The 18,983-nt window shown below is 37.2% G+C and overlaps 1 protein-coding gene across 4 annotated transcripts in view; it reads right to left on the bottom strand.

Annotated features, from left to right (window-relative positions):
- The window catches only part of CPNE4 (copine 4), a 409,148-nt gene that overhangs the window by 108,401 nt on the left and 281,764 nt on the right, over nt 1–18,983 (bottom strand). For all 4 annotated transcript variants that reach the window (XM_016140288.2, XM_016140290.2, XM_016140291.2 and 1 more), the window contains exons 4-7: nt 17,040–17,111; nt 14,237–14,311; nt 5,225–5,308; nt 2,186–2,275 (exon numbers count right to left, since the gene is read on the bottom strand). In XM_016140288.2, coding sequence (XP_015995774.1) covers nt 2,186–2,275; nt 5,225–5,308; nt 14,237–14,311; nt 17,040–17,111 — 321 coding nt within the window. The remainder of the gene's footprint in view (nt 1–2,185; nt 2,276–5,224; nt 5,309–14,236; nt 14,312–17,039; nt 17,112–18,983) is intronic.

Below are 18,983 nucleotides of genomic sequence, written 5' to 3'. Positions count from 1 at the left end.
CCTCTTCTCTTCCTTTCCTTTCCTTCCCCTCCTCTCTTCTCTCTTCTCTTTCCTCTTCTCCTTTCCTTCCTTCCTTTCTCCTCCCTCCCTCTTTCCTTTCTTTCTCTTTTCCTATTGTCTATCTATTATCTATCTATCTATCTATCTATCTATCTATCTATCTATCTATCTATCTATCTATCCATCTATCTATCATCTATCTAAACTATCATCTATCATCTATCTCCTTTACCCCTACTTGTTTCTGTACAGACAGAAGAACATTTAAAAGACCACAGAGTGTTCCTTTTCTGCCTTTTAAATTTATTTATTCAGTTATGGATAACCCTCCCTTTTTATCCAATTGATAACTCCCCATGGCTAAATTGCTCTATGGTTATTGGAGGCATTATTTTATTTCTGCCCAAAAGGTCTATTTATCTGAATATGAGTAGGATGGTCCTGCTCAGAGTATAGGTGATAATTACCACCTAATACCTCTTGGCCATTCCGCATGTGAGTTTACACATAAAGGCTCAAATTTGAGTCCTGATTTTTGCATAAAAGACAGTTCCAGTGAAGGTTGTGGCTTGAAATACTTTTGCTTTTACAGAAAATATAGGGTCAACTGGAGTTGTTCCTCTAGAACATGGAAGTAAGCATGTCCACTGAGAGTATAACCATTAAGTCCACACAGAATGGTTTTAAGCAAAGATAATATAGCATGAAGTCATGTTAAAGAAGATGAGACTAACCAATCAGATAGGATTCTAATCTGATCAATAACGCTGACAAATCAATTATATCCAGTAGAACCATGAGGAAAAAGAATGAGAAAAATGTAAACTTAAAAGACAAACATTGGCAGTATCCATCTAACTCTTTCCAAGGGGTTAGGTGCCCTAAAGCACCAACATGAATGTTTGGCCTTCCTAATGAACATATCTTCCCATTGTGGAGGCAGATGTCCCAAGCTTTTAGAGTCTAAAGCCATTAACCATCCTCATTATCCAGCATCCTGGCTCTGCTCTCAGGCTGTCACAGCAACCTTCCGACATTGTCTGCCCTATGGTTTCCCCACAGAATGAAAATGCCCTGGTGAAGCTGATGAGACTGTTAAGTCTGCTTGATAGTCATGTTTCTCACTGAACATGAATCCATAAGCCTTGTAGTTTATAGGCTTTAGTCTCTCTTGAATTTACTGAGTCATCCTGAGTTGGTAGAATCAATTCTGGGACATTGACAACATGGAGGTTATGGACTTCCAAGGTAGAGAGAGGTCCAGACCATGGCTATAGGGAATGCCTCCTGGAGTTTGCTTCTGGTATTCAGCCTGTCATCTTTCTTTAGTCTCCTGACTCTTGCAATGTGTCTTCTTTTCCTTTTTCTACATTTACATGATATCAAAAAAGCAACTGTGGGAGATTTAAAAAATTGGCCAATACTTTGCAGCTCCTCACACCAAGAAGTGGAATCTACTTCCTATTTCCTCACCTCTTGAATCTGGGATGGTCATCTGACTTGCTTTGGCCAAGAGAATATGGAGAAAGTGACCTTGTGTAAGTTCTGAGACTAGACCTTGAGACCTCACCGCTTCTGTTCTTCTTGCTCTTTTCGATTCCTAAAGTTGCTGTGTGTATAAGGCCAACCTAACCTGCTGGATGATGAGAGACGAATGGCCCAACCACCCCAATCATTCTGGATGACAGCCAGCTAAACCCCCAAAGCAGAACCACCCTGCTTATGTGCAGCTGACCGCAAATATCTGAGAGAGTCAAGCAACATCAATAGAAGAACCTCCCAGATGAGCTTCACTTGCCAAAGCACAAACTCTTAAGCTACATAAATGGTTATTGTTTTAAACTAATAAATTTTGGAGTAGCTCATTATGCAACAATAGATAACTGATATAGCAATATTTGTATTTTTAATAACTTTCTATTATACCTTAAAATTATTGCCAGTTTGTTTCAGAGAAACTATAAGATTTGCCTCCTGACATAATACAATTGGGATTTATCTTGGGCTCTCTCATGAGCTTCAGTGGCTCTAGCAGAAGAAATAGCCCCTTGCTTTTCCATCAAGATGCTAAGGGTTTTGGTTAAATAGTACAGAAAATCTTAGGTTTGCCAACATTTACCTGAGGAGAAAGAAGAGGGTTAAATACATAAAAACTGCATTTCTCATACATAGATAGATTTCTGACCTTCAGCCGGCGATCTGGATCTCCACTGCATAGAGAATTTACTGATACTTTGAATGATTTCCAGGCCGGGCTTAGGTTATTCATCACGACCTGAGAAAATAAAGAGAAGAGTGGTGGGTGGGGGAGGAAATGCCTGACATTTTCACTTTTTAATGTAAAAACTGCTTAAGAAGCATTGTGGCACTTATGAAAAGTGCCTGGAATAGGTGACTTAACGAAAACTTGGAGTAGTAAATCTTTTAAGGGTATCCACTGAGTGGGTCATTATGGGAAGAACTCCTGTGATCCCTGGCCTGGCTATTGTTTCATGAAAAATGACAAAAATATTGTCCAATATGTAGATACTGGGAATGACCCACTTATATATAAATAGGGGTTGCAAATAATGAAATGGGGCTGCTCTGGCCTCTGATAAAGAATCCCCAGTTCTCTAGGATTGTCAGTCCTATGGCATAAATTCTCTTCTATTGAGGTCAGCACAGGCAAAAATAATTATTGATGGGTGTGGGGTGTGGCAGGACAATTCTATTGTTACGGGATTGTATGGTCTTTGGTAACTTGTGACTTTGAGTTAGATTGCAACTCAAAAGAGAAATTTCTAGAAGAAAAATCCCAGGAGCATACTTAAAATAGCTATCCTAGGAAGACAGGGCAGATTTTCAGTGTTATAAACTAAGTCTGTAACATAGCAAAACCCTTTTAAAAGAAGCTTACTAATCATAAAATTGCCTAAATCTTGCCTGAGTACATATGAGTCAAGTGTTATCCTAGGATACGAATCATATCACTATGATATGAATAATTCTATTTGGTTTAGAATGTATAAATAAATGTCTGTTCTGAGCCTAGGATTATATTGTATACTCTAGGACAGGGGTTTCTAAAGTGATTCCTGAATCAGCAGAAGCTGCATCACCTGGGAACTTTTTAAAAATGCAAATTTCTAGATTTGACCTAGACCTACTGATAGAAACTCTGGAGGCAGCCTCCCCCGTAGGTGATTCTGATGCATGATATTTGAGAACCACTGCTCTAGAGCACATACAAATAAACTTAAATGCAATTGTTATATTGATTTTTTTATGAAGTTTTTGATTAGTAGAAGTCTTAACACTGTAAAAACAATGAATTCTGAATCTAAATAAAATAATCATTTTATAAGAGAGTCTCTCTTCTATTGGATTCCTTAATACAAATATGAATTATCGATTATATCATGGGCTCATTATTAAATTTCTCTTAATGCATTAAAGTAGAAAAATAATGTTCCTGTGTGGCTTTGTCTTGTGCTCTGATACCCTAGGAATGATCCAAGTGGTAATAAGAAGAAAAGTTAGATAAAATTATTTGGGTTCATTTAAATTTCATACCTTTACATAAAAATACTATGAAGTGAAGATGTTTCATTGCAACAGTTTTGAAATACTCCATAGTAGATCAAAATTTCAACTAAAACTTCCTCTGAACTTTTAGTGTATGTGTGTGTATGCACATGTGTGTCCAAGTGCATGTGCTTCCCCCAAAAGAACAATCTTGTCTGGTATTTATTTTCTACCTCTGGAGTAAGAAAGAGGAAAACCAATGTTTTGTTGCTTGGCTCATTAGAAAAGTTTACAGTCACGTTTCTTGTGAGACTCCAGGAGCCCCTCAAAAATGGGGTATAGAGGGGAGTTCAAGAGCTTCTTGGGAATAGGAGAATTTATCAATATCAATAATGAAAAAAGAAAAGCTTCCAGGAGCAAAAGAGAGGAGGATCTTACGAGAGAAGTCCAACCAAATGCCATCCAACTGCTTTCTCTTTGCACAATAAAACCTCTAAAGCGACTAGAGTAAAAGTATAAGTGGCTACCACTTCTGATTCTCCCTAAAGTTTATTTACTTCTGAAAAAAGTTTGTTCCACCAGAGGAATCACCCTGTACTATAATATGTAGTAGACCTATTATCTATACTCAACTTTATTCATTTATTCATTCTTTTATTAAATACATTTCATTAACTGCCAACTATGCAGTAGATAATATCCAGACTAGTCCATACAAGACTTTTTAATTCTTATCTATTTTAAATATGACATGAAATTTTCCCCTAATGCTACCTGCATCTCTGTTACATCAGGAAAATGAAATTGGATTTCCAGTGTGGGTTGGTGGGAACAGGGAACCCCTACTATTATCCAACAAATGTTAAAAAGGTTCCTTCTTCCTTTATCCTACAACTAGTAAGCACAACAGAGTCTTTTCTCATTCATCAAAATCACCCCACTTCCTCTTTATCAATGTACTTTTCACTCCCCATAGAATCTCTCCTTTATTTATAAGTAAAATAAAATAAAAAGTAAGATTGGGGTTGGTTGTTGTATGTGTGTGTATTAGAAGGTAGTGGAAGTTGGGATAATGAGGGATAAGTTTTGGAGTCACATGGAGAAAGAGGAGGAAGTGTGAGAGGCAGATGGAGCTATACGAAGTGGCTGCTGAGACAAGGCAGCTGTTCATATGATAGGCTCGACGTCAGTACAGTATATGAACTTTCCCTGGAGAGGCAGATCAGCTTCCCAAATGACAGGGAAGCTCAGGGCCAAACAAACTCAATTCAAACTTTGGCTCCACCCCTTGCTAACCATGAAAACTGGAAAAGTGACTTGACCTCCCCAAAGTTCAATTTATTCCACTGTAAAATGGGGGTAATCATATTCATGTGTAGGGATTGTTATGAGAAGTAGATAATATAATGCATATAAAATCATTTAGTACAATGCTTGGTGCCTAGTCGCTCTCATTAAATGTCATCTAGTGTTCATATTTTTATTATTAATCAATTGCTGACTGTCTGTATTGAAGGTCAATAATGGAAAATATGGGTGAGAAAGAGTCTTCTCTTCTAATATCTAAATTGAGAATAAAGGGTTCTCTCGAGAATAGTGAAGACTCCGTGTCTGAGTGCATAGAAACAGACATTAAGAAATTTAAGAGGTTTCTCAAAACAGGTCAGTTTATTATCTTAGGAGGTAAACTGGCATAGGTGAAGATGACTCTTCTCACCTCAGTTCGGTGCACAAGCTGCTGAGTTGCATCATCATTCATGCGAAAAATTTCCAGAAATGGGTCAGATTTACTGAAGAAATCCTAAAAAAGATAAGCAAAAATGAGTTGTTTTGCTTCCTCCACACAAATATATCTGATCCGGCCCTGGATGAAATATCTTTGGATTTGACTCTTCCCTGCTTTATTCTTCATCCCTGTGATATACCTTGGCTAGAATGAGTGACGTTTCAGTTCCAAGTCCTTTGAGAAGTAAGTACTTGGTTGAAACTCAAAGTATTCCTCAAACATCAATTCAAATGCCACGTCTTTGAGAAGCAATGTATCTACTGTCTTAAACATGCTAATTATAGTGATTGTAATATAATGATGTCTACAATATCTGGATCACCCACGGGTCTGTTTCTATATTTTTGGTTCTGCCTCTTGGTATCCTTGTTAATTTTTGATTAAATATTAGATACTGTGTAAAAAAAGAGTATTAAAGCTTTAGATGAGTCTTTAGCTTTTGGCAAGTAGTTAAAATGGGGGTAAGTCACCCGAATCCAATTAGGGCTGAGGTGTTTAGAGGTTGATTTCTTCAAAAGTCTTCAAAGGCCCAATCTATTTCTGATTCCTTTACTCTTCTGATATAGTTCTTAAAGGGCTTCAACTAAAAGAATGTTTATGAGGGCTATTCATGCTCGACAAGCCCATAGTACTAATTTTTATTTGCGAGACTCTCAAAGGCTCTGTTTATCTCCACAATCTCTTGGCTTTAGCTTTTTGTTCAGTTTCCTTCTATGCTGCTATTTGCTCATTAGTGAATGCCTTGAGAGGATAAATCACTCAGGCGTTGGACTACTTCCCTTCCCTGAAGCACCTACAAATTTCGGCTCCAGGTCTCTTAGCAGAATTTCAGTTTTGCTTCCCCAGGTCCATGTGACTACCAAAACCTCTGCTCAGTTTCCCTATTTCTTAATAGCTATTATCTGCTAGGCTTCTCAGCTTCTTTATCCAAATGTTTCATGAATTGGCCTTGAGGAACTGCCCTAAATGTAAAATCTGCATTGAATGTCTGATTCACCTCAATGGATTTTTTTCCTTTCAATTTCTTGGCTCCTTAAATCTTGGTTGCCTTAAGACCTTCAAACGGATGTCACTTGTATCTTATCCAGTGTTTATAGTTGTTTTCAGTGGCAGAATAATATATTACTGGAAGCAGACCTATCCATATACTTCTTTTAAACTTGTTTTTTTTTTTACTCCAATAGATTATAAACTCTCAGAGAGGAGAAAATATGTCTATTTTCCTTTATATATCTACCATTTCCTCAGCATGTTTCATAGTGTCTAGCTTTCAGTGGTACATGGTATTTATTGAATGTATGAATCAACACATAAATAAATCAATGAATGACATGAACACCTGGTATAGAAAACTACCTGAGCAGTAACCTTAGTTATCACAGTCTTATTATATATTTCGGTAGGTGATTCTTCCCTCCTCCCAGAAATCTGGACTTCAGCAAAGCATAATAAAGCCTATAGACACCTGTCTTCAGCTTAACAAAAATATTCTCAGGGTATATACTCATCATGGAGCCCTGTGCTTGATGTTAGGATATAAAGAAGAATAAAACCTCTTCTTAGCCCGCCAAAGAACCATGTAGTTTGATGGTAAGACAAGAACCCAAACATATCCCAGGGATAAGTATGAATGAATGAATGTATAACAGAAAATGATGAATGTATGACAGGAGAGTTGATGGATTTTGACTGGAAAATATGCTTGTGGGGAGGACATTTCTAGGAAGGAAATAGACTGAGAGAAGGTAGGAAGAGCAAATAGAGGGGCACACCAAGGAGCTTAATTCCACTGTGGCCTGAGGATGTGTAGGGGAGGAGTTTGAGACAAGCGAGCAAAGGCAGCTTCGTGATGTGAAGAGCCTTAAATGCTCATCTGAAATCTTGCACTTGCCTCAAGAGGTAGTATGAATCTACTGAAGGCTTTTGAGCAGAGAAGTATTATAATTGGCTCTTTAGTGGAGAGTATTAGCTTAGAAACTTTGTAGGATGCCTTAGAAAGACACAAAATGGGAGATGGAATAACTATCTTCCCCTTGGCTGTCTTTTCCACCCAACCAGGAACTAAACACCATGCTTCACAACACCCAGAGTCTGGAAAATACCTTTCTGCTCCATTTCTGAAGGTGCCTGATTACCACGGCCTTAATCTTGTCAAGAATCCACAGTGGCTGCTTTCATTAATAAGTTTGCCCTGCAAACCTGGCCTCTCCACCAAAGTGGACCCTGTTTTCCTCCTAGACACACTTCTTGATGATTCTCACCTCTACACATTTACTCCCAACATTCACCCGTCAAACCTACTTCAATTTCAACACTTCTCATAAAAAACTAGAAGCTCCTTCTCCCCTCCCTTCCCTAACAGATGTCGGTCACATAGCTGGTTCCAAGGGGTCCTTGGGCTCCTTCTCTAGGAGCTTCAGGCTTTGCCTCCTTAAATAGACTGTTGATCCCTCAGGAAAAGTGTTTGTGAATTGTACTTAAAAATTGCTCACCACACTATCAATTAGAAAGCACTACCAGTCATTTTTTCCTCTTGTATTGTTTAAAATTTTTATCATGTTTATTTAAAAACCGAAGATAGAGAAACATAAAACAATGGAAAAATGGAAGGAAAAAATAGCCTATAATCTCACTCATAATTCTTCAACTATCAATAACATTTAGTAAATATTTCTCTAAAGTCAAAACATAATTTTCTTTTCTTTCTTTTTGAAAAAATATATTTGTAATCTTACTCTACATATACTTTGGTACCTTTTTACTTTTCTCTTGGTAGTATATTGCAGTGCTTTCTTCTACCTTGCTTCACATTTCTTTTAAAATACTATTTAGGGTTAGCACAGAGTTTTCAGGAGGACATATCAAGGAAAGAAAGATGGGATCTAATCTCTTCCCTCAAGTACCTACTCAGCTGATATGCAGCACACCGGCTTCAGGACTGCTTTCAACTCCTGACTTCACCATGTATGACCTGCATGATATTTGATTTCTCTGAGTCTCAGTTTCCTTGTCCACAAATGGGAGGGTATATCACCTTTTGCCTCATGGCAAAGTGGTAGAATTAGAGGAGCTGATGCATGTGAAATATTGAGTCCAGTGTCTGACACATAGTAAGCACTCAAAAAGTGTTGCTGCTATGATTATTATCGATAAAAGAAAGAATGTATGAGGATACTTTGTAAAGCACTACATAAATATCAGGGATGATTACTATTAAGAAAGCATCTGATTCCTGGAAATAAAACAATTCATAAGCAGCTCAAAAATCTCTTAAATATACACACAGAAAACCATAGCTTAAAAACAACTCTGGGTCTAATTGTATGGTTCCTTGACCACAATCTGGAATTTTAAGCTTTCCCTGCTTGACTATCAGCATTAAGGTGGCCCTTGGGACAGTTCAGTGCAATGAAGATGATTAATCAATCATATAGGCATTTTACTAAGTTTTGCTATGGTGAAATTTTTTAATAACTTGGATGTCATATTACTCTGCCACTTTAGTCCAATATGAAAGAAATTTAGTCAAGTGAGAGGACAATAAGAAATCAGCCGAGGTTTGGAACAGAAGAAGAAGCAGTGTATTTCCATGACAACGATCTTGAAAATAGAATATTGGTACTAGAAAAGATTGTCTGAGAGATTTGGTCATATCTGGACTCTATAGCTTCCTAGCTTTGTGACTTTAGGCAAATAGTTTAACCTCTCTATGGTTCATCTGTGAAATGGAAATAATAATACCTGACTTTGGGAATATAATTATGAATTTCAAATAATGTAGGTTAGATTCCTGACACCTGGTATATTGTAGATGCTCATTAGTTACAATTTGGTATCATTAATGAAGGCTGGATTAGTTTTCAAGCAGGCATACTTGAGCATAGCAAAATCACAGCATAACAGGTAGAGATTTAATGTGGATTTAGAACAGAGGTTGGCAAACTATGGCGTGCAACCCAAATCTGGCCCGCTGCCTGGTATTATAAATAAAGTTTTATTGGAATACTCCTACATTCATTCATTTACATATTGTCTATGTCTGTTTTCATGCTTTATAGGCAGAGCTGAGTAGTTAGGACAGAGATCACACGGCCTGCAAAGTCTGAAGTATTTAGCACCTGGCCCTTTATAGAAAGTTTGCTGACCTTTGCAGTTAGATTTGTTTGCTTATACAGAACCTCATCAAACTAGCATCATAGGAACACTAAAAATGCAGTTTGTAATGATTATTATAACAGATGTGAAGACCTCATCTGTAATAATTCTCAGTGAGAGAATTAGTTCCAGTACACCAACATAAGTAATTTCTCAGGAAAGGAAGGAGAAAATACTTTGTCAACTTGAATGTTCCAAAGCAATTATACTCATATCTCTACTTGTTAGATGAACTTCTAACTAGCTGCTAATGCAGTAAATGTGCTTTAGTAGTTAAAAAGCCCATATTTCCACTAAGTGAATTGCATTGCCACTAAATAAATAATGTTATTTCTTGCAAACCTAATCTATTTTATGTGTAGCTGTCATTAAAGACTACCTCTCAGATTTAAAGGACTCTGGATTTTGATCTTAGGTTGGTGGCTGCTAGTTGGCTAAACATTGGAAAGGTGAGTTAAAAAATGGCTATTTCTATCAAAATAAAAGGGACATTTCTCTGTTGCTGTGGTTTGCAAAATTACTTAGTGCTCTCTGGCATACCTTACAACAGCAGTTCTCAAACATTTTGGTTGGTTCTCAAACTTTTTGGTTGATCTTTGCACCCCTTTATACTCAAAAATTATTCAGAACCTCAAAGCATTTTTTATGTGAATTATACCTACCTATATTTACCATATTATAAATTAAAACTGAGTTTAAGAAGTACTCATATTTTATATCATGTTAAAATAATTTTAAAAATTCTATTACATCATAACAAAAATAGCATTTTTAATGAAAGATAATATTTTCCAAATTTAAGAAAGTCAGAAGAATGATATATATATATATATATATATATTTTTTTTTTTTACATTTTTGCAAGTTAATTTAATGACTGGCTTAACAGAAGACAGCAGGATTTTCATATCTGCATCTACATTCAAACTGTTGTGATATTAGGCATTGTGTAGCTCCTGGAAAACCACTGTATATGTATGAGAGAATGAGAGTGAAGAAACAAAATAATATCTTAGTATTATTATTATGAAAATAGTTTTGACTTCACGTATTTCCCCGAAAGAGTCTTGAGACCCTGGACCACACTTTGAGGACTGCCACAGCATCCCTCTCCTTCCTGGCTTTCTACTTCCCTGAAATACATGAAGACATTACCAAGTCCTCCACATCCCAAGGCCAATCCAATTGGTGTTCAGTAACACTCTGCCCTGAAGGAAGATTAAGATTTTAATTAAGCAACCTGTTTGGGTCCCCCACTGTCACTGATTATTTGTGAGTGAGTGAGTGAGTAAGTGTGTTGCCTTGGGTAAGTCATATCACATCTCTGAACCTCAATGTTCTCATCTGTAAAAGAAGGCAATCTTTCTTCCTGAGGTATTTGGATACTGTGGGTTACCAAAACTACTGAAAGAGGACTGGAGATCCAGATCTTCTATAACTGTTGTCTGAAATGGATATAGCACATTCACCCCTCGTATTCATTCCGAAATTTTTCAAATGCATATAGAAACTAAGGCTATCATGATACAAATTTTTTTAAATTATGAACTTTATCTACCTCAGTGGCCTTTAGTCATGATATGTTTTCTTAATTAATCGATGCAAGTTCAATTGTTAACATGTAGGTAGCTACAACATCATTTAGTGATAAAAGCTAGAAAGAGGACTTCCTTGAGAACTTCTGGGAACTATTTTTTCCAGCCGTGAAATAACTGCACTATTTTATTCTGGTTCAATCACAAAAATACTGTAATAGATTGCATTTTCCAAAGATGGCCACCATAATGTCCACTGTTCACATGCTTTTCTACAGTATAACTTTGCCACTCCCCCATCAAGGTGTGGAGCCTAACTTCCCTGGCTTTGATTCTGAGCTGGTCTTATGGCTCGCTTGTAACCAATAGAATGCAGCAGAAGTGATGGTGGGTGACTTTCAAGGCTATGTCAGAAAAGGCCATACAGCTTCCATCTGGTTCTCTGGTATGCTCTTTTTGGGAAAAGCCAGCCACCATGTAGAGAGAGCATGACTAACGTAAGACCACCATGTAGGTACTCTGGCTGACCAACCCAGCTGAGTTCAGCCTTTCAACCATCCCCTGTGCCAGGCATGTGAATAAAGTTATATTGGACTTTCCAGACAAGCTCCTCCATGAGCTGATTATCATAAATTACTTCTGTCAACATCATTAGGGGGTTGAAGAATTGCCTAGTTGAACCCTGCCTGAATTTCTGGCCCTCAAAATGATGACATATAAAATAGCTGTTAATTTAAGTGACTAGATTTTGAGGTGGGCTGTTGTTATGCAGCAATAGATAACCAGCACAGTAGTAATATCTTTAGGTAAGTCATTGAACATATATCACAGCCTTTGTTTCCTGAAGAGGTTGTGCGAGATGACCTTCATGGTATCCTCTTGCTCCTTAATTCTACAACTCTACCCTCTTTTCATCCAAGGACATTTACTTTCCAGTCCAAATTGGAGCAATGGCCTTTTCTTTGCACTGAACAGGGCCTGCTTCTCTCTGTTACTAAGGAGTCTGGGCAAGATACCACCACATTATGAAGGACCTGGGGTCCAAAGCACTGGGGCATTGAGGCTCAGCAGTGACCAGGGCCCTAGACAATTAGCACAGTTAAGGGTGGAAATAGCCATCTAGACCACATTAAACACACTACACAGGAGCTCCTTCAGTTTTGTGAGCAGTGCATTTGAATGACAGGAAACTGTTCAAACACCTTAGAATCAATGGGTCCACTAACAAACCCCCAAGTCCCCTTGCACTGCAACATAAGTCAGTTAGAGGACAAATTAGAGGTACTTAAAAGACTGCTAAGAGAAAAGAAGCCATTATAGGTCATTAAGTGAGTAGCTTAACACTGCTACACACTGACTCAGTGGCTTATAGTGGTACCAGGAAAGATACTACAAAACAGTTCAATGAATTATTTTGAAATTTGGGGATATGATGACAGATAAAGAGCATAACAGTCACATGAAAGTAAAGGTTAAAAGCTTACACCCAACTAATACCAATGCACAATGCAGTTCCCAGCACCTAGCTCATTTTAATGTCGAAAGGTCATGATTTGTGAAAGTTTCACACAATCTACTCAGGACACTAAAAATATTCAACTACAATTCATTCATAAGGATAAAGTCTTTCCTGATATCCAAAGGAAAAATGAATTACCTTTTTCAGGATATTTTGATTATACATCACTTATTCTATCATGACTATAGTATTTTTAAATCATGTGTTATTTAAATTTATGTTTCATTTAGTTAGATGGCGAATTCCAGATTGCAGGTACAAGAATGGTTTAAAATATATCCTTTCTCCATAACCTGATGTATGCAACAAAAGTTTGGAAAATGACTCATGAGTCAGTGAATAAATGAACAAATTAAAGAGGAAATTAATGGATGCAAAAATGGGCTGAGAATGTTTGTAAGTGAAAGTAAATGAGATATGTAAAGATACAAGCTGTGGCTTAAGACTTTATGGAATTGCTAAGACACTGCTTTACCTTTTCCAGCCTAATGACTGTAAGAATTGTTTGAAGAAGTGGTGCCACATCTAAAAATCCCCTGTTCTCTAGTTCTCTAGGAAAATGTAGTCCTTTGTGAATATAGTTACTGATAATGATATGCTTTCTGATTTAAGGATATGGTTGTTGGGAAATCATAAATACATGATGAAGATACTTCTTTCTTTTTCAAGGGGTAGAGACTGCAGAACTTTTTCTATATACACAGATTTACATGGTCTGTGACTGGATTGAAGTTGTGAGATATAACATAAAGAGTTCAGATGAGAATCAGAGGGCCATGGACCTGAATCCTCAGTTTTACCACTTATTATCAGGATGTGGTGGCCATGAGAATGTGCTTTGTGGACCTCTCACTACATGGAGTGTAATTGACCAAGGGCCCTAGCTATTGCGCTCAAAAATCCATCCTGCACTTGCACCAAGGCCAGGCTTTCTAAGGGCTGCTCCCTGTTAGTAACTGCACGTGTAGGAGATATGATGTGGGCATGGGAGGCATGAAACTCTCCTGATGGCCAGTGTTGGCTCTAGAACTCCTCGATGGCCTTGCTGAACCTTCTTCAGACTGTATGGAATTCCAGGGCACTGCCGCTCATCCTTCTTTCCCTCCTTTACTCATTGTCAGACCTGCATCGTGTCTGTCAGCTCTCCCAGGCATTTTTCCTAATAAAATTATTGCATATTTAATCCTGTCTTCTTGGTGTCTGTTTCTTGGGTTATCTGGACTAACTAATGAAGTAAACTTAGACAAATTATTTCATCTTTGGATCTGTTTTCTCATCTTCAAAACAGGGTTAATAATACCTGCTGCATGTAAGTTATAAGAAGAATAAATGTGATAATGCATGAAAAGGTCTTAACCTTATGACTATCAAATATAGGTGCTTAATAAATGTTACTTTTCTTCCCTTTCACATCTTCTCTTTTTCCTTTGAAATGTCCCTAGCAGTGGGGTTAAATCTTATTTACTTGTGCACATATGACCTGTGGCATTTGGGAACAAATGAAATCTTGGTGTAATAAAATGGCCATGTTTTAATTATAGTCCCTTCTCCATATCATTAACTGCTTCTCAATTTAGGGGAAGTCTTACTTTGCAGATCTCTTTGAAATCTTTGATCTGTTCAATAAATAATGTGCGTTGAAAAAGAAAAAAATAGCTGCAGGGGAAAATCTGATTAAACTTTGTGCACTGGATTTATTACTTCCTTTAATAAGGTTAATGCCAAACACTTTACCTTGTCATCCAATTTCCGCGCGTTGAATGCAAGTTCAACATAGTCGTCATTGCCAGATAATTCTTCAGCAATCACCTAAAGGAAAAAGAACACATCAGCTGCAGGAGCAATTGGACCACTCAGCCCAGGAATTCATGAACAAATTTAGCTCACATTTGGTCCAAAAATCAACAAAAACTGTCACTGGACAAAGGGTTTTCCATAACTGAACATGGCACAGCATTTGTAGGTATACAAGAGAACTCTCTAGAATAAATAACAGTAGATAACTAGGTTTCATTTATGCTGAGCATAAGAACATAAGAGACGGGGCAAAAGCTGGAGGGAGATATATTTGGAGCAGCAGTTAGGAAGAGCTTCTCTCTTTAAAGATCACACAGCTTTGGATGGCACTTACATAAGTAAATATATATTATTTTCTTTGGGAAGTTACAAAGAAAAAGGAGCAGCAACATTTCTTCACTGTTTTGAGTCAGACCAACAAGGGGTAGGAAAAAAAACAGTCCTTTGCAGACTAATGGTTATATAGTCATTATAGAAATGTTCTAATTATTATTTTTCAAAAAGACTGTCACTGGGCTTCCTGAACTGAGGAGAGATAGGTAACTAGATAGATGATATGAATGAATAAGGACCTAAGCCCTTAACTCTCAAGAACAGAGAATTCCTGACAAGGATTTTGGTACAAATGAAGAGATAATATTATATAAGAGCCTCTTACATAATAAGTCATTTTCCAATATTTAATAGTCAGTGACTCTCAAAGACTTGGAGCAGAAATTGATAGGAAAAGTCAAGAGATAAACAATAACAACAATAAAATTCTAGGGACTGGTCTAGTTGCATATAGGTTAAACCATTTACAAATAATGTTTAGGACTTTACCATGCATTCAGAGGCCATAGCATGTGGATACCCTTATTAAACCGGTTATGTCAAGATACTGAGTTTTAATTCAATTTTATCTCCATTCTATTTGAGCTCAATTTTTCTATTATGAGTTGGGTCCATCTGTTCTGAGTACACACTGGTAGGCACTGGAAATTTTTATTTTATACCTAATATTAAAGCTGAAAAGGTTGACTAAAGAGGGAAATATCTGCCTTCAAAAATGTGAGGAACTGAGGAGTAGAAAACATAAGTCTAGATAAACAGTAAAAATTCAAAAATTGCTTTACAAACTAGAAACCATTCTATTTAAATTTTTTATTTGGTCCTCTTTTGTCCCCTATCACCTTAATGCCTGTTACACTTCACTTGAACAATGGTCTTTAACTATTCTGTGGTCACAAACACTTTTGGAAAGAGGATAAAAGTTATAATCTCCATCTGCAGAAGCCTAGAAAATTTTGCACATATTTTCAAGTGTTTTCCGAAAGCTAATAAAGCCATTGTTTTGACCCAAAACTCCAAGATTAAGTGGAGTGTTTAAATATTTAAAACCAAGAAGGAAATAAATTTTCTCTGGAATGTGTTTAGGACAATAATCTCAAGATGTCCTAGAGAAAGGATGGCAAGGTGAGGTTTTGTTTCCATGGGAAAGAACCATGGCAAATCTTACACCTGGGTCTACCACCCAAGGCTTCTCTGGATTTGTGGGTTTTAGAAGTATGTTTTTGGTTTGGGTTTGTGGCTTTTTAGAACACCAATGGGGTGTTCAAAGCCCATTTGAATAATTTGTTCATGATTGAACATGACGGTTAAGAAAAAGCTTTGACATGACTATGTCATTTTAGATATTCAAGCAACAAATTCAGGTAAGTTATTGTAAGAATGATCACAACTTTTGCCACTGAAAAGTCTTTTGAATTTTTCCTTTAAAAACAGTCTAAATTTTATTTTTAAAAAATGAATGTCACTTTCCAGTTAAAAAGAAATGTTCAAAGAACTCAGGAGGTTGGCCTCCTGGCAATTTCCCTCCCTAGCAATTTCCTTTTCTCTACCTTTTTTTGGTCCACAAATCTAACTAGTTAGACAACTTTTTCTCCCTTTCTCAAAGGCACTAATAAAAGATGTCAAAGTATCAAATATATGAAAACTTAAGATTTTATTTAGAAGTGCCTCCAGCATTGCCCAATAGGACATTCTGCAATCACAGAAATGTTCTATAATCTGTCCAACATTGTAGCTGCTGGTCACATATAACTATTGAGCACTTGATATGTGGCTAATGTGACTAAGCAATGAATATTTGCTTTTATTTAATTTTAATAATTTTATTTAAGCTTAAATAATCACACATGGCTACTGATTAGCAAATAGGACAGCATAGCTAAAACTATTATATTCAAGAAGAGAATTAAATCCTGGGCTCTCTGGACTTTCAGCAGCACACCAAACCTTGAAATAAATGTGATTAGAGAAAATTTTTAATTCTAAGAAAAAATAAAAGGCAGGGATAGGTAGCTTTGATGATTTGAAAACTCTACACAATCCCATTTTCTTATCATACTCAACAACTTCATCTTTAGCTCCCACTGAAACCTATATTGCAAATGCAGAAGGGCTTAGCTTAGTAGAAATGAATGGCTTCAAGTGAATGGCCTCACTTTCAAATCCTTCTACCCCTTTTTTCTTAGGAGTGGAAAGGTCAAAATTGTATTGGCAAGAAGGAGAAAGAAAGAAAGAAAGAAAGAAAGAAAGAAAGAAAGAAAGAAAGAAAAAAGGGAGTAAATTGGATAGCTGAGAAGTTATGGCATCAACTCCCAATAGCCACACATCTAGTCTGCTTGCCACACATCTAGTTCATCCCAAGCACCTACAACCCAGCCCCTGAGCGGATAGCTGCCTAGGGAGGGCTCACCGTGATAGAGGATTTCCCAGCTGTGTTTCCATGCTTCAACAAGGATTTGGACAGCTTTCTCTGGGAAACGATCTGCACAAAAGGAAACAAAATGTAGAGATACTCATCATACAACTGCAGGTCTACTTTTTAACAAAATTCTGCATTCACAGCTCTCCTTGAAATTATGACATCTATGTCCATTTATTTTCCAAGGTTTTTCCATGAAACTCCTAGATACAGGTTATTCCCTTTTTCCTCTTATAACATGTGATATAAGGGTGAGTGTGTGACAAATTGCAGATAACTCAGTCAATTAGGAGGTGGCTTAATTATTGCCGAAGGATTTCTATCAAAATTAGATGGCAAATGTTGAATATGTACATTAAGATAAAGTACATAAAGTTTCAGAATGGTGTCAAATTAGCACTAAAAACTGTGCAAAGCTGGGGGACAGGGTGCAGGGAGGGAAAGAAACTCGAATTCTAAATATACATCTTCTGTATCTATTATCTTTAGAGCTCTATTTTTAATACATTCATTAGAAAACTGTTAAGTAAGTCATCAGGAAATTGATGCTCAGACAAACCAGTAGGAATAACTGAAGTCTTCTCCATGATTTAGTGTCAATGCACAATGTGTAATGACAACTAAACTTGTTATTATATTAAAAGCTATTAAAATTATTATTATAGTAGAAGTTATTCTTAGCAGAACCTGCTCCATCTTCCTCTTCCTCCTTTTCTTCCTTTCTAGGAAGAGAAGTGTGGTGATGCACTGAGGAGCTGATGGGTATGCAGCCCATGATTCCCAAAGGAGAAAAGTTTGAAAGAATCAAGTGAAAGCAGTGTGCTCTTGTCTAAGGAGAACAAAGTCACACATTGTTGTAGGCAGCTTCTATCTAAGGTGACGCCCAATGATCCTCACCTCCTGGTTGGTATTCATGCCATTGTGTAATTCCTTTCTCTTGAGTGTGGGATGGATCCAGTAACTTGCTTCTAATGAACAGAATACCACAAAAGTGATGGGATACCACTTCTGAGATTGTTACCAATTGGCTGTGACTTTTTTCTTGCTCACTATCACTATCTCTCTCTCTCTCTTACACACACACAAAAACACACACACACACACAAACACACACACACACACACACACAGTGTTTGCTCTGGGGGGGGGGAAGAAGGGAGCAAGCTATTATGTTGTGAGAAGCCCTAGAGAGCAGTCCATGTGACCAGGAATTGGATGTCTCCAGCCAATAGCCAATAGGAATCCCAGGCCTGCCAACAGCCATACAACTGAGATTGGAAACAGGCTCCTCACCCAAGTTGAGCCTTGAGATATCTGCACCTTGAAAGAAGCCTTATGAGAAACCCTGATCCAGAGGACCTAGCTATGCTGCTAGCCCCCTACCCTACCCCGATTCCTGACACATAGAAACTGTAAGATAATGTTTGTTTTTTAAAAGCTGTCAAAATCTGGGATACTATTCTATGCAGCATTAGGTAATGATACCCATTTTCACAGAAAAAGAGAAAAGGAGATCACTGTGAAAGCAGGGGAACAAACCTATTCTCTGAAGTCCTTATATATTTTAGTTTCTGTGTTAGAGCAATGACAATTCTGAGCATGCTAGTGTCAAATGCAAAAAGTTTCAGAGAACTTTCCTAGGCCAAGCAGATTCAGAGATCCTGATGGTCAGTTGGCTATAATCTGAAGAGGAAAGAGTATTTCTGTAATGAATCACCTGGTAATACTGATGATGATGATGATGATGATGATGATGATGATGATGACACAATGACAATGACAGCAATGGGAACTTTCACTCTAATTATGAGCACAAATTATTCACTCCACACATATTTACGTAGCCCTCACTGTATGCTGGACTTGCCACAAAGAATAGGTCAGATGCAATTTCTGACCTCATGGAGGTTATGTTCTAGTGGGGAGATAGGAATT

Source organism: Rousettus aegyptiacus, unplaced genomic scaffold (assembly GCF_014176215.1).
Source record: "Rousettus aegyptiacus isolate mRouAeg1 unplaced genomic scaffold, mRouAeg1.p scaffold_m13_p_4, whole genome shotgun sequence".
Lineage (NCBI taxonomy): Eukaryota > Metazoa > Chordata > Mammalia > Chiroptera > Pteropodidae > Rousettus > Rousettus aegyptiacus.
The sequence above is the reverse complement of the archived record's forward strand: the minus strand, read 5'-3'. Positions and strand labels throughout refer to the sequence as shown.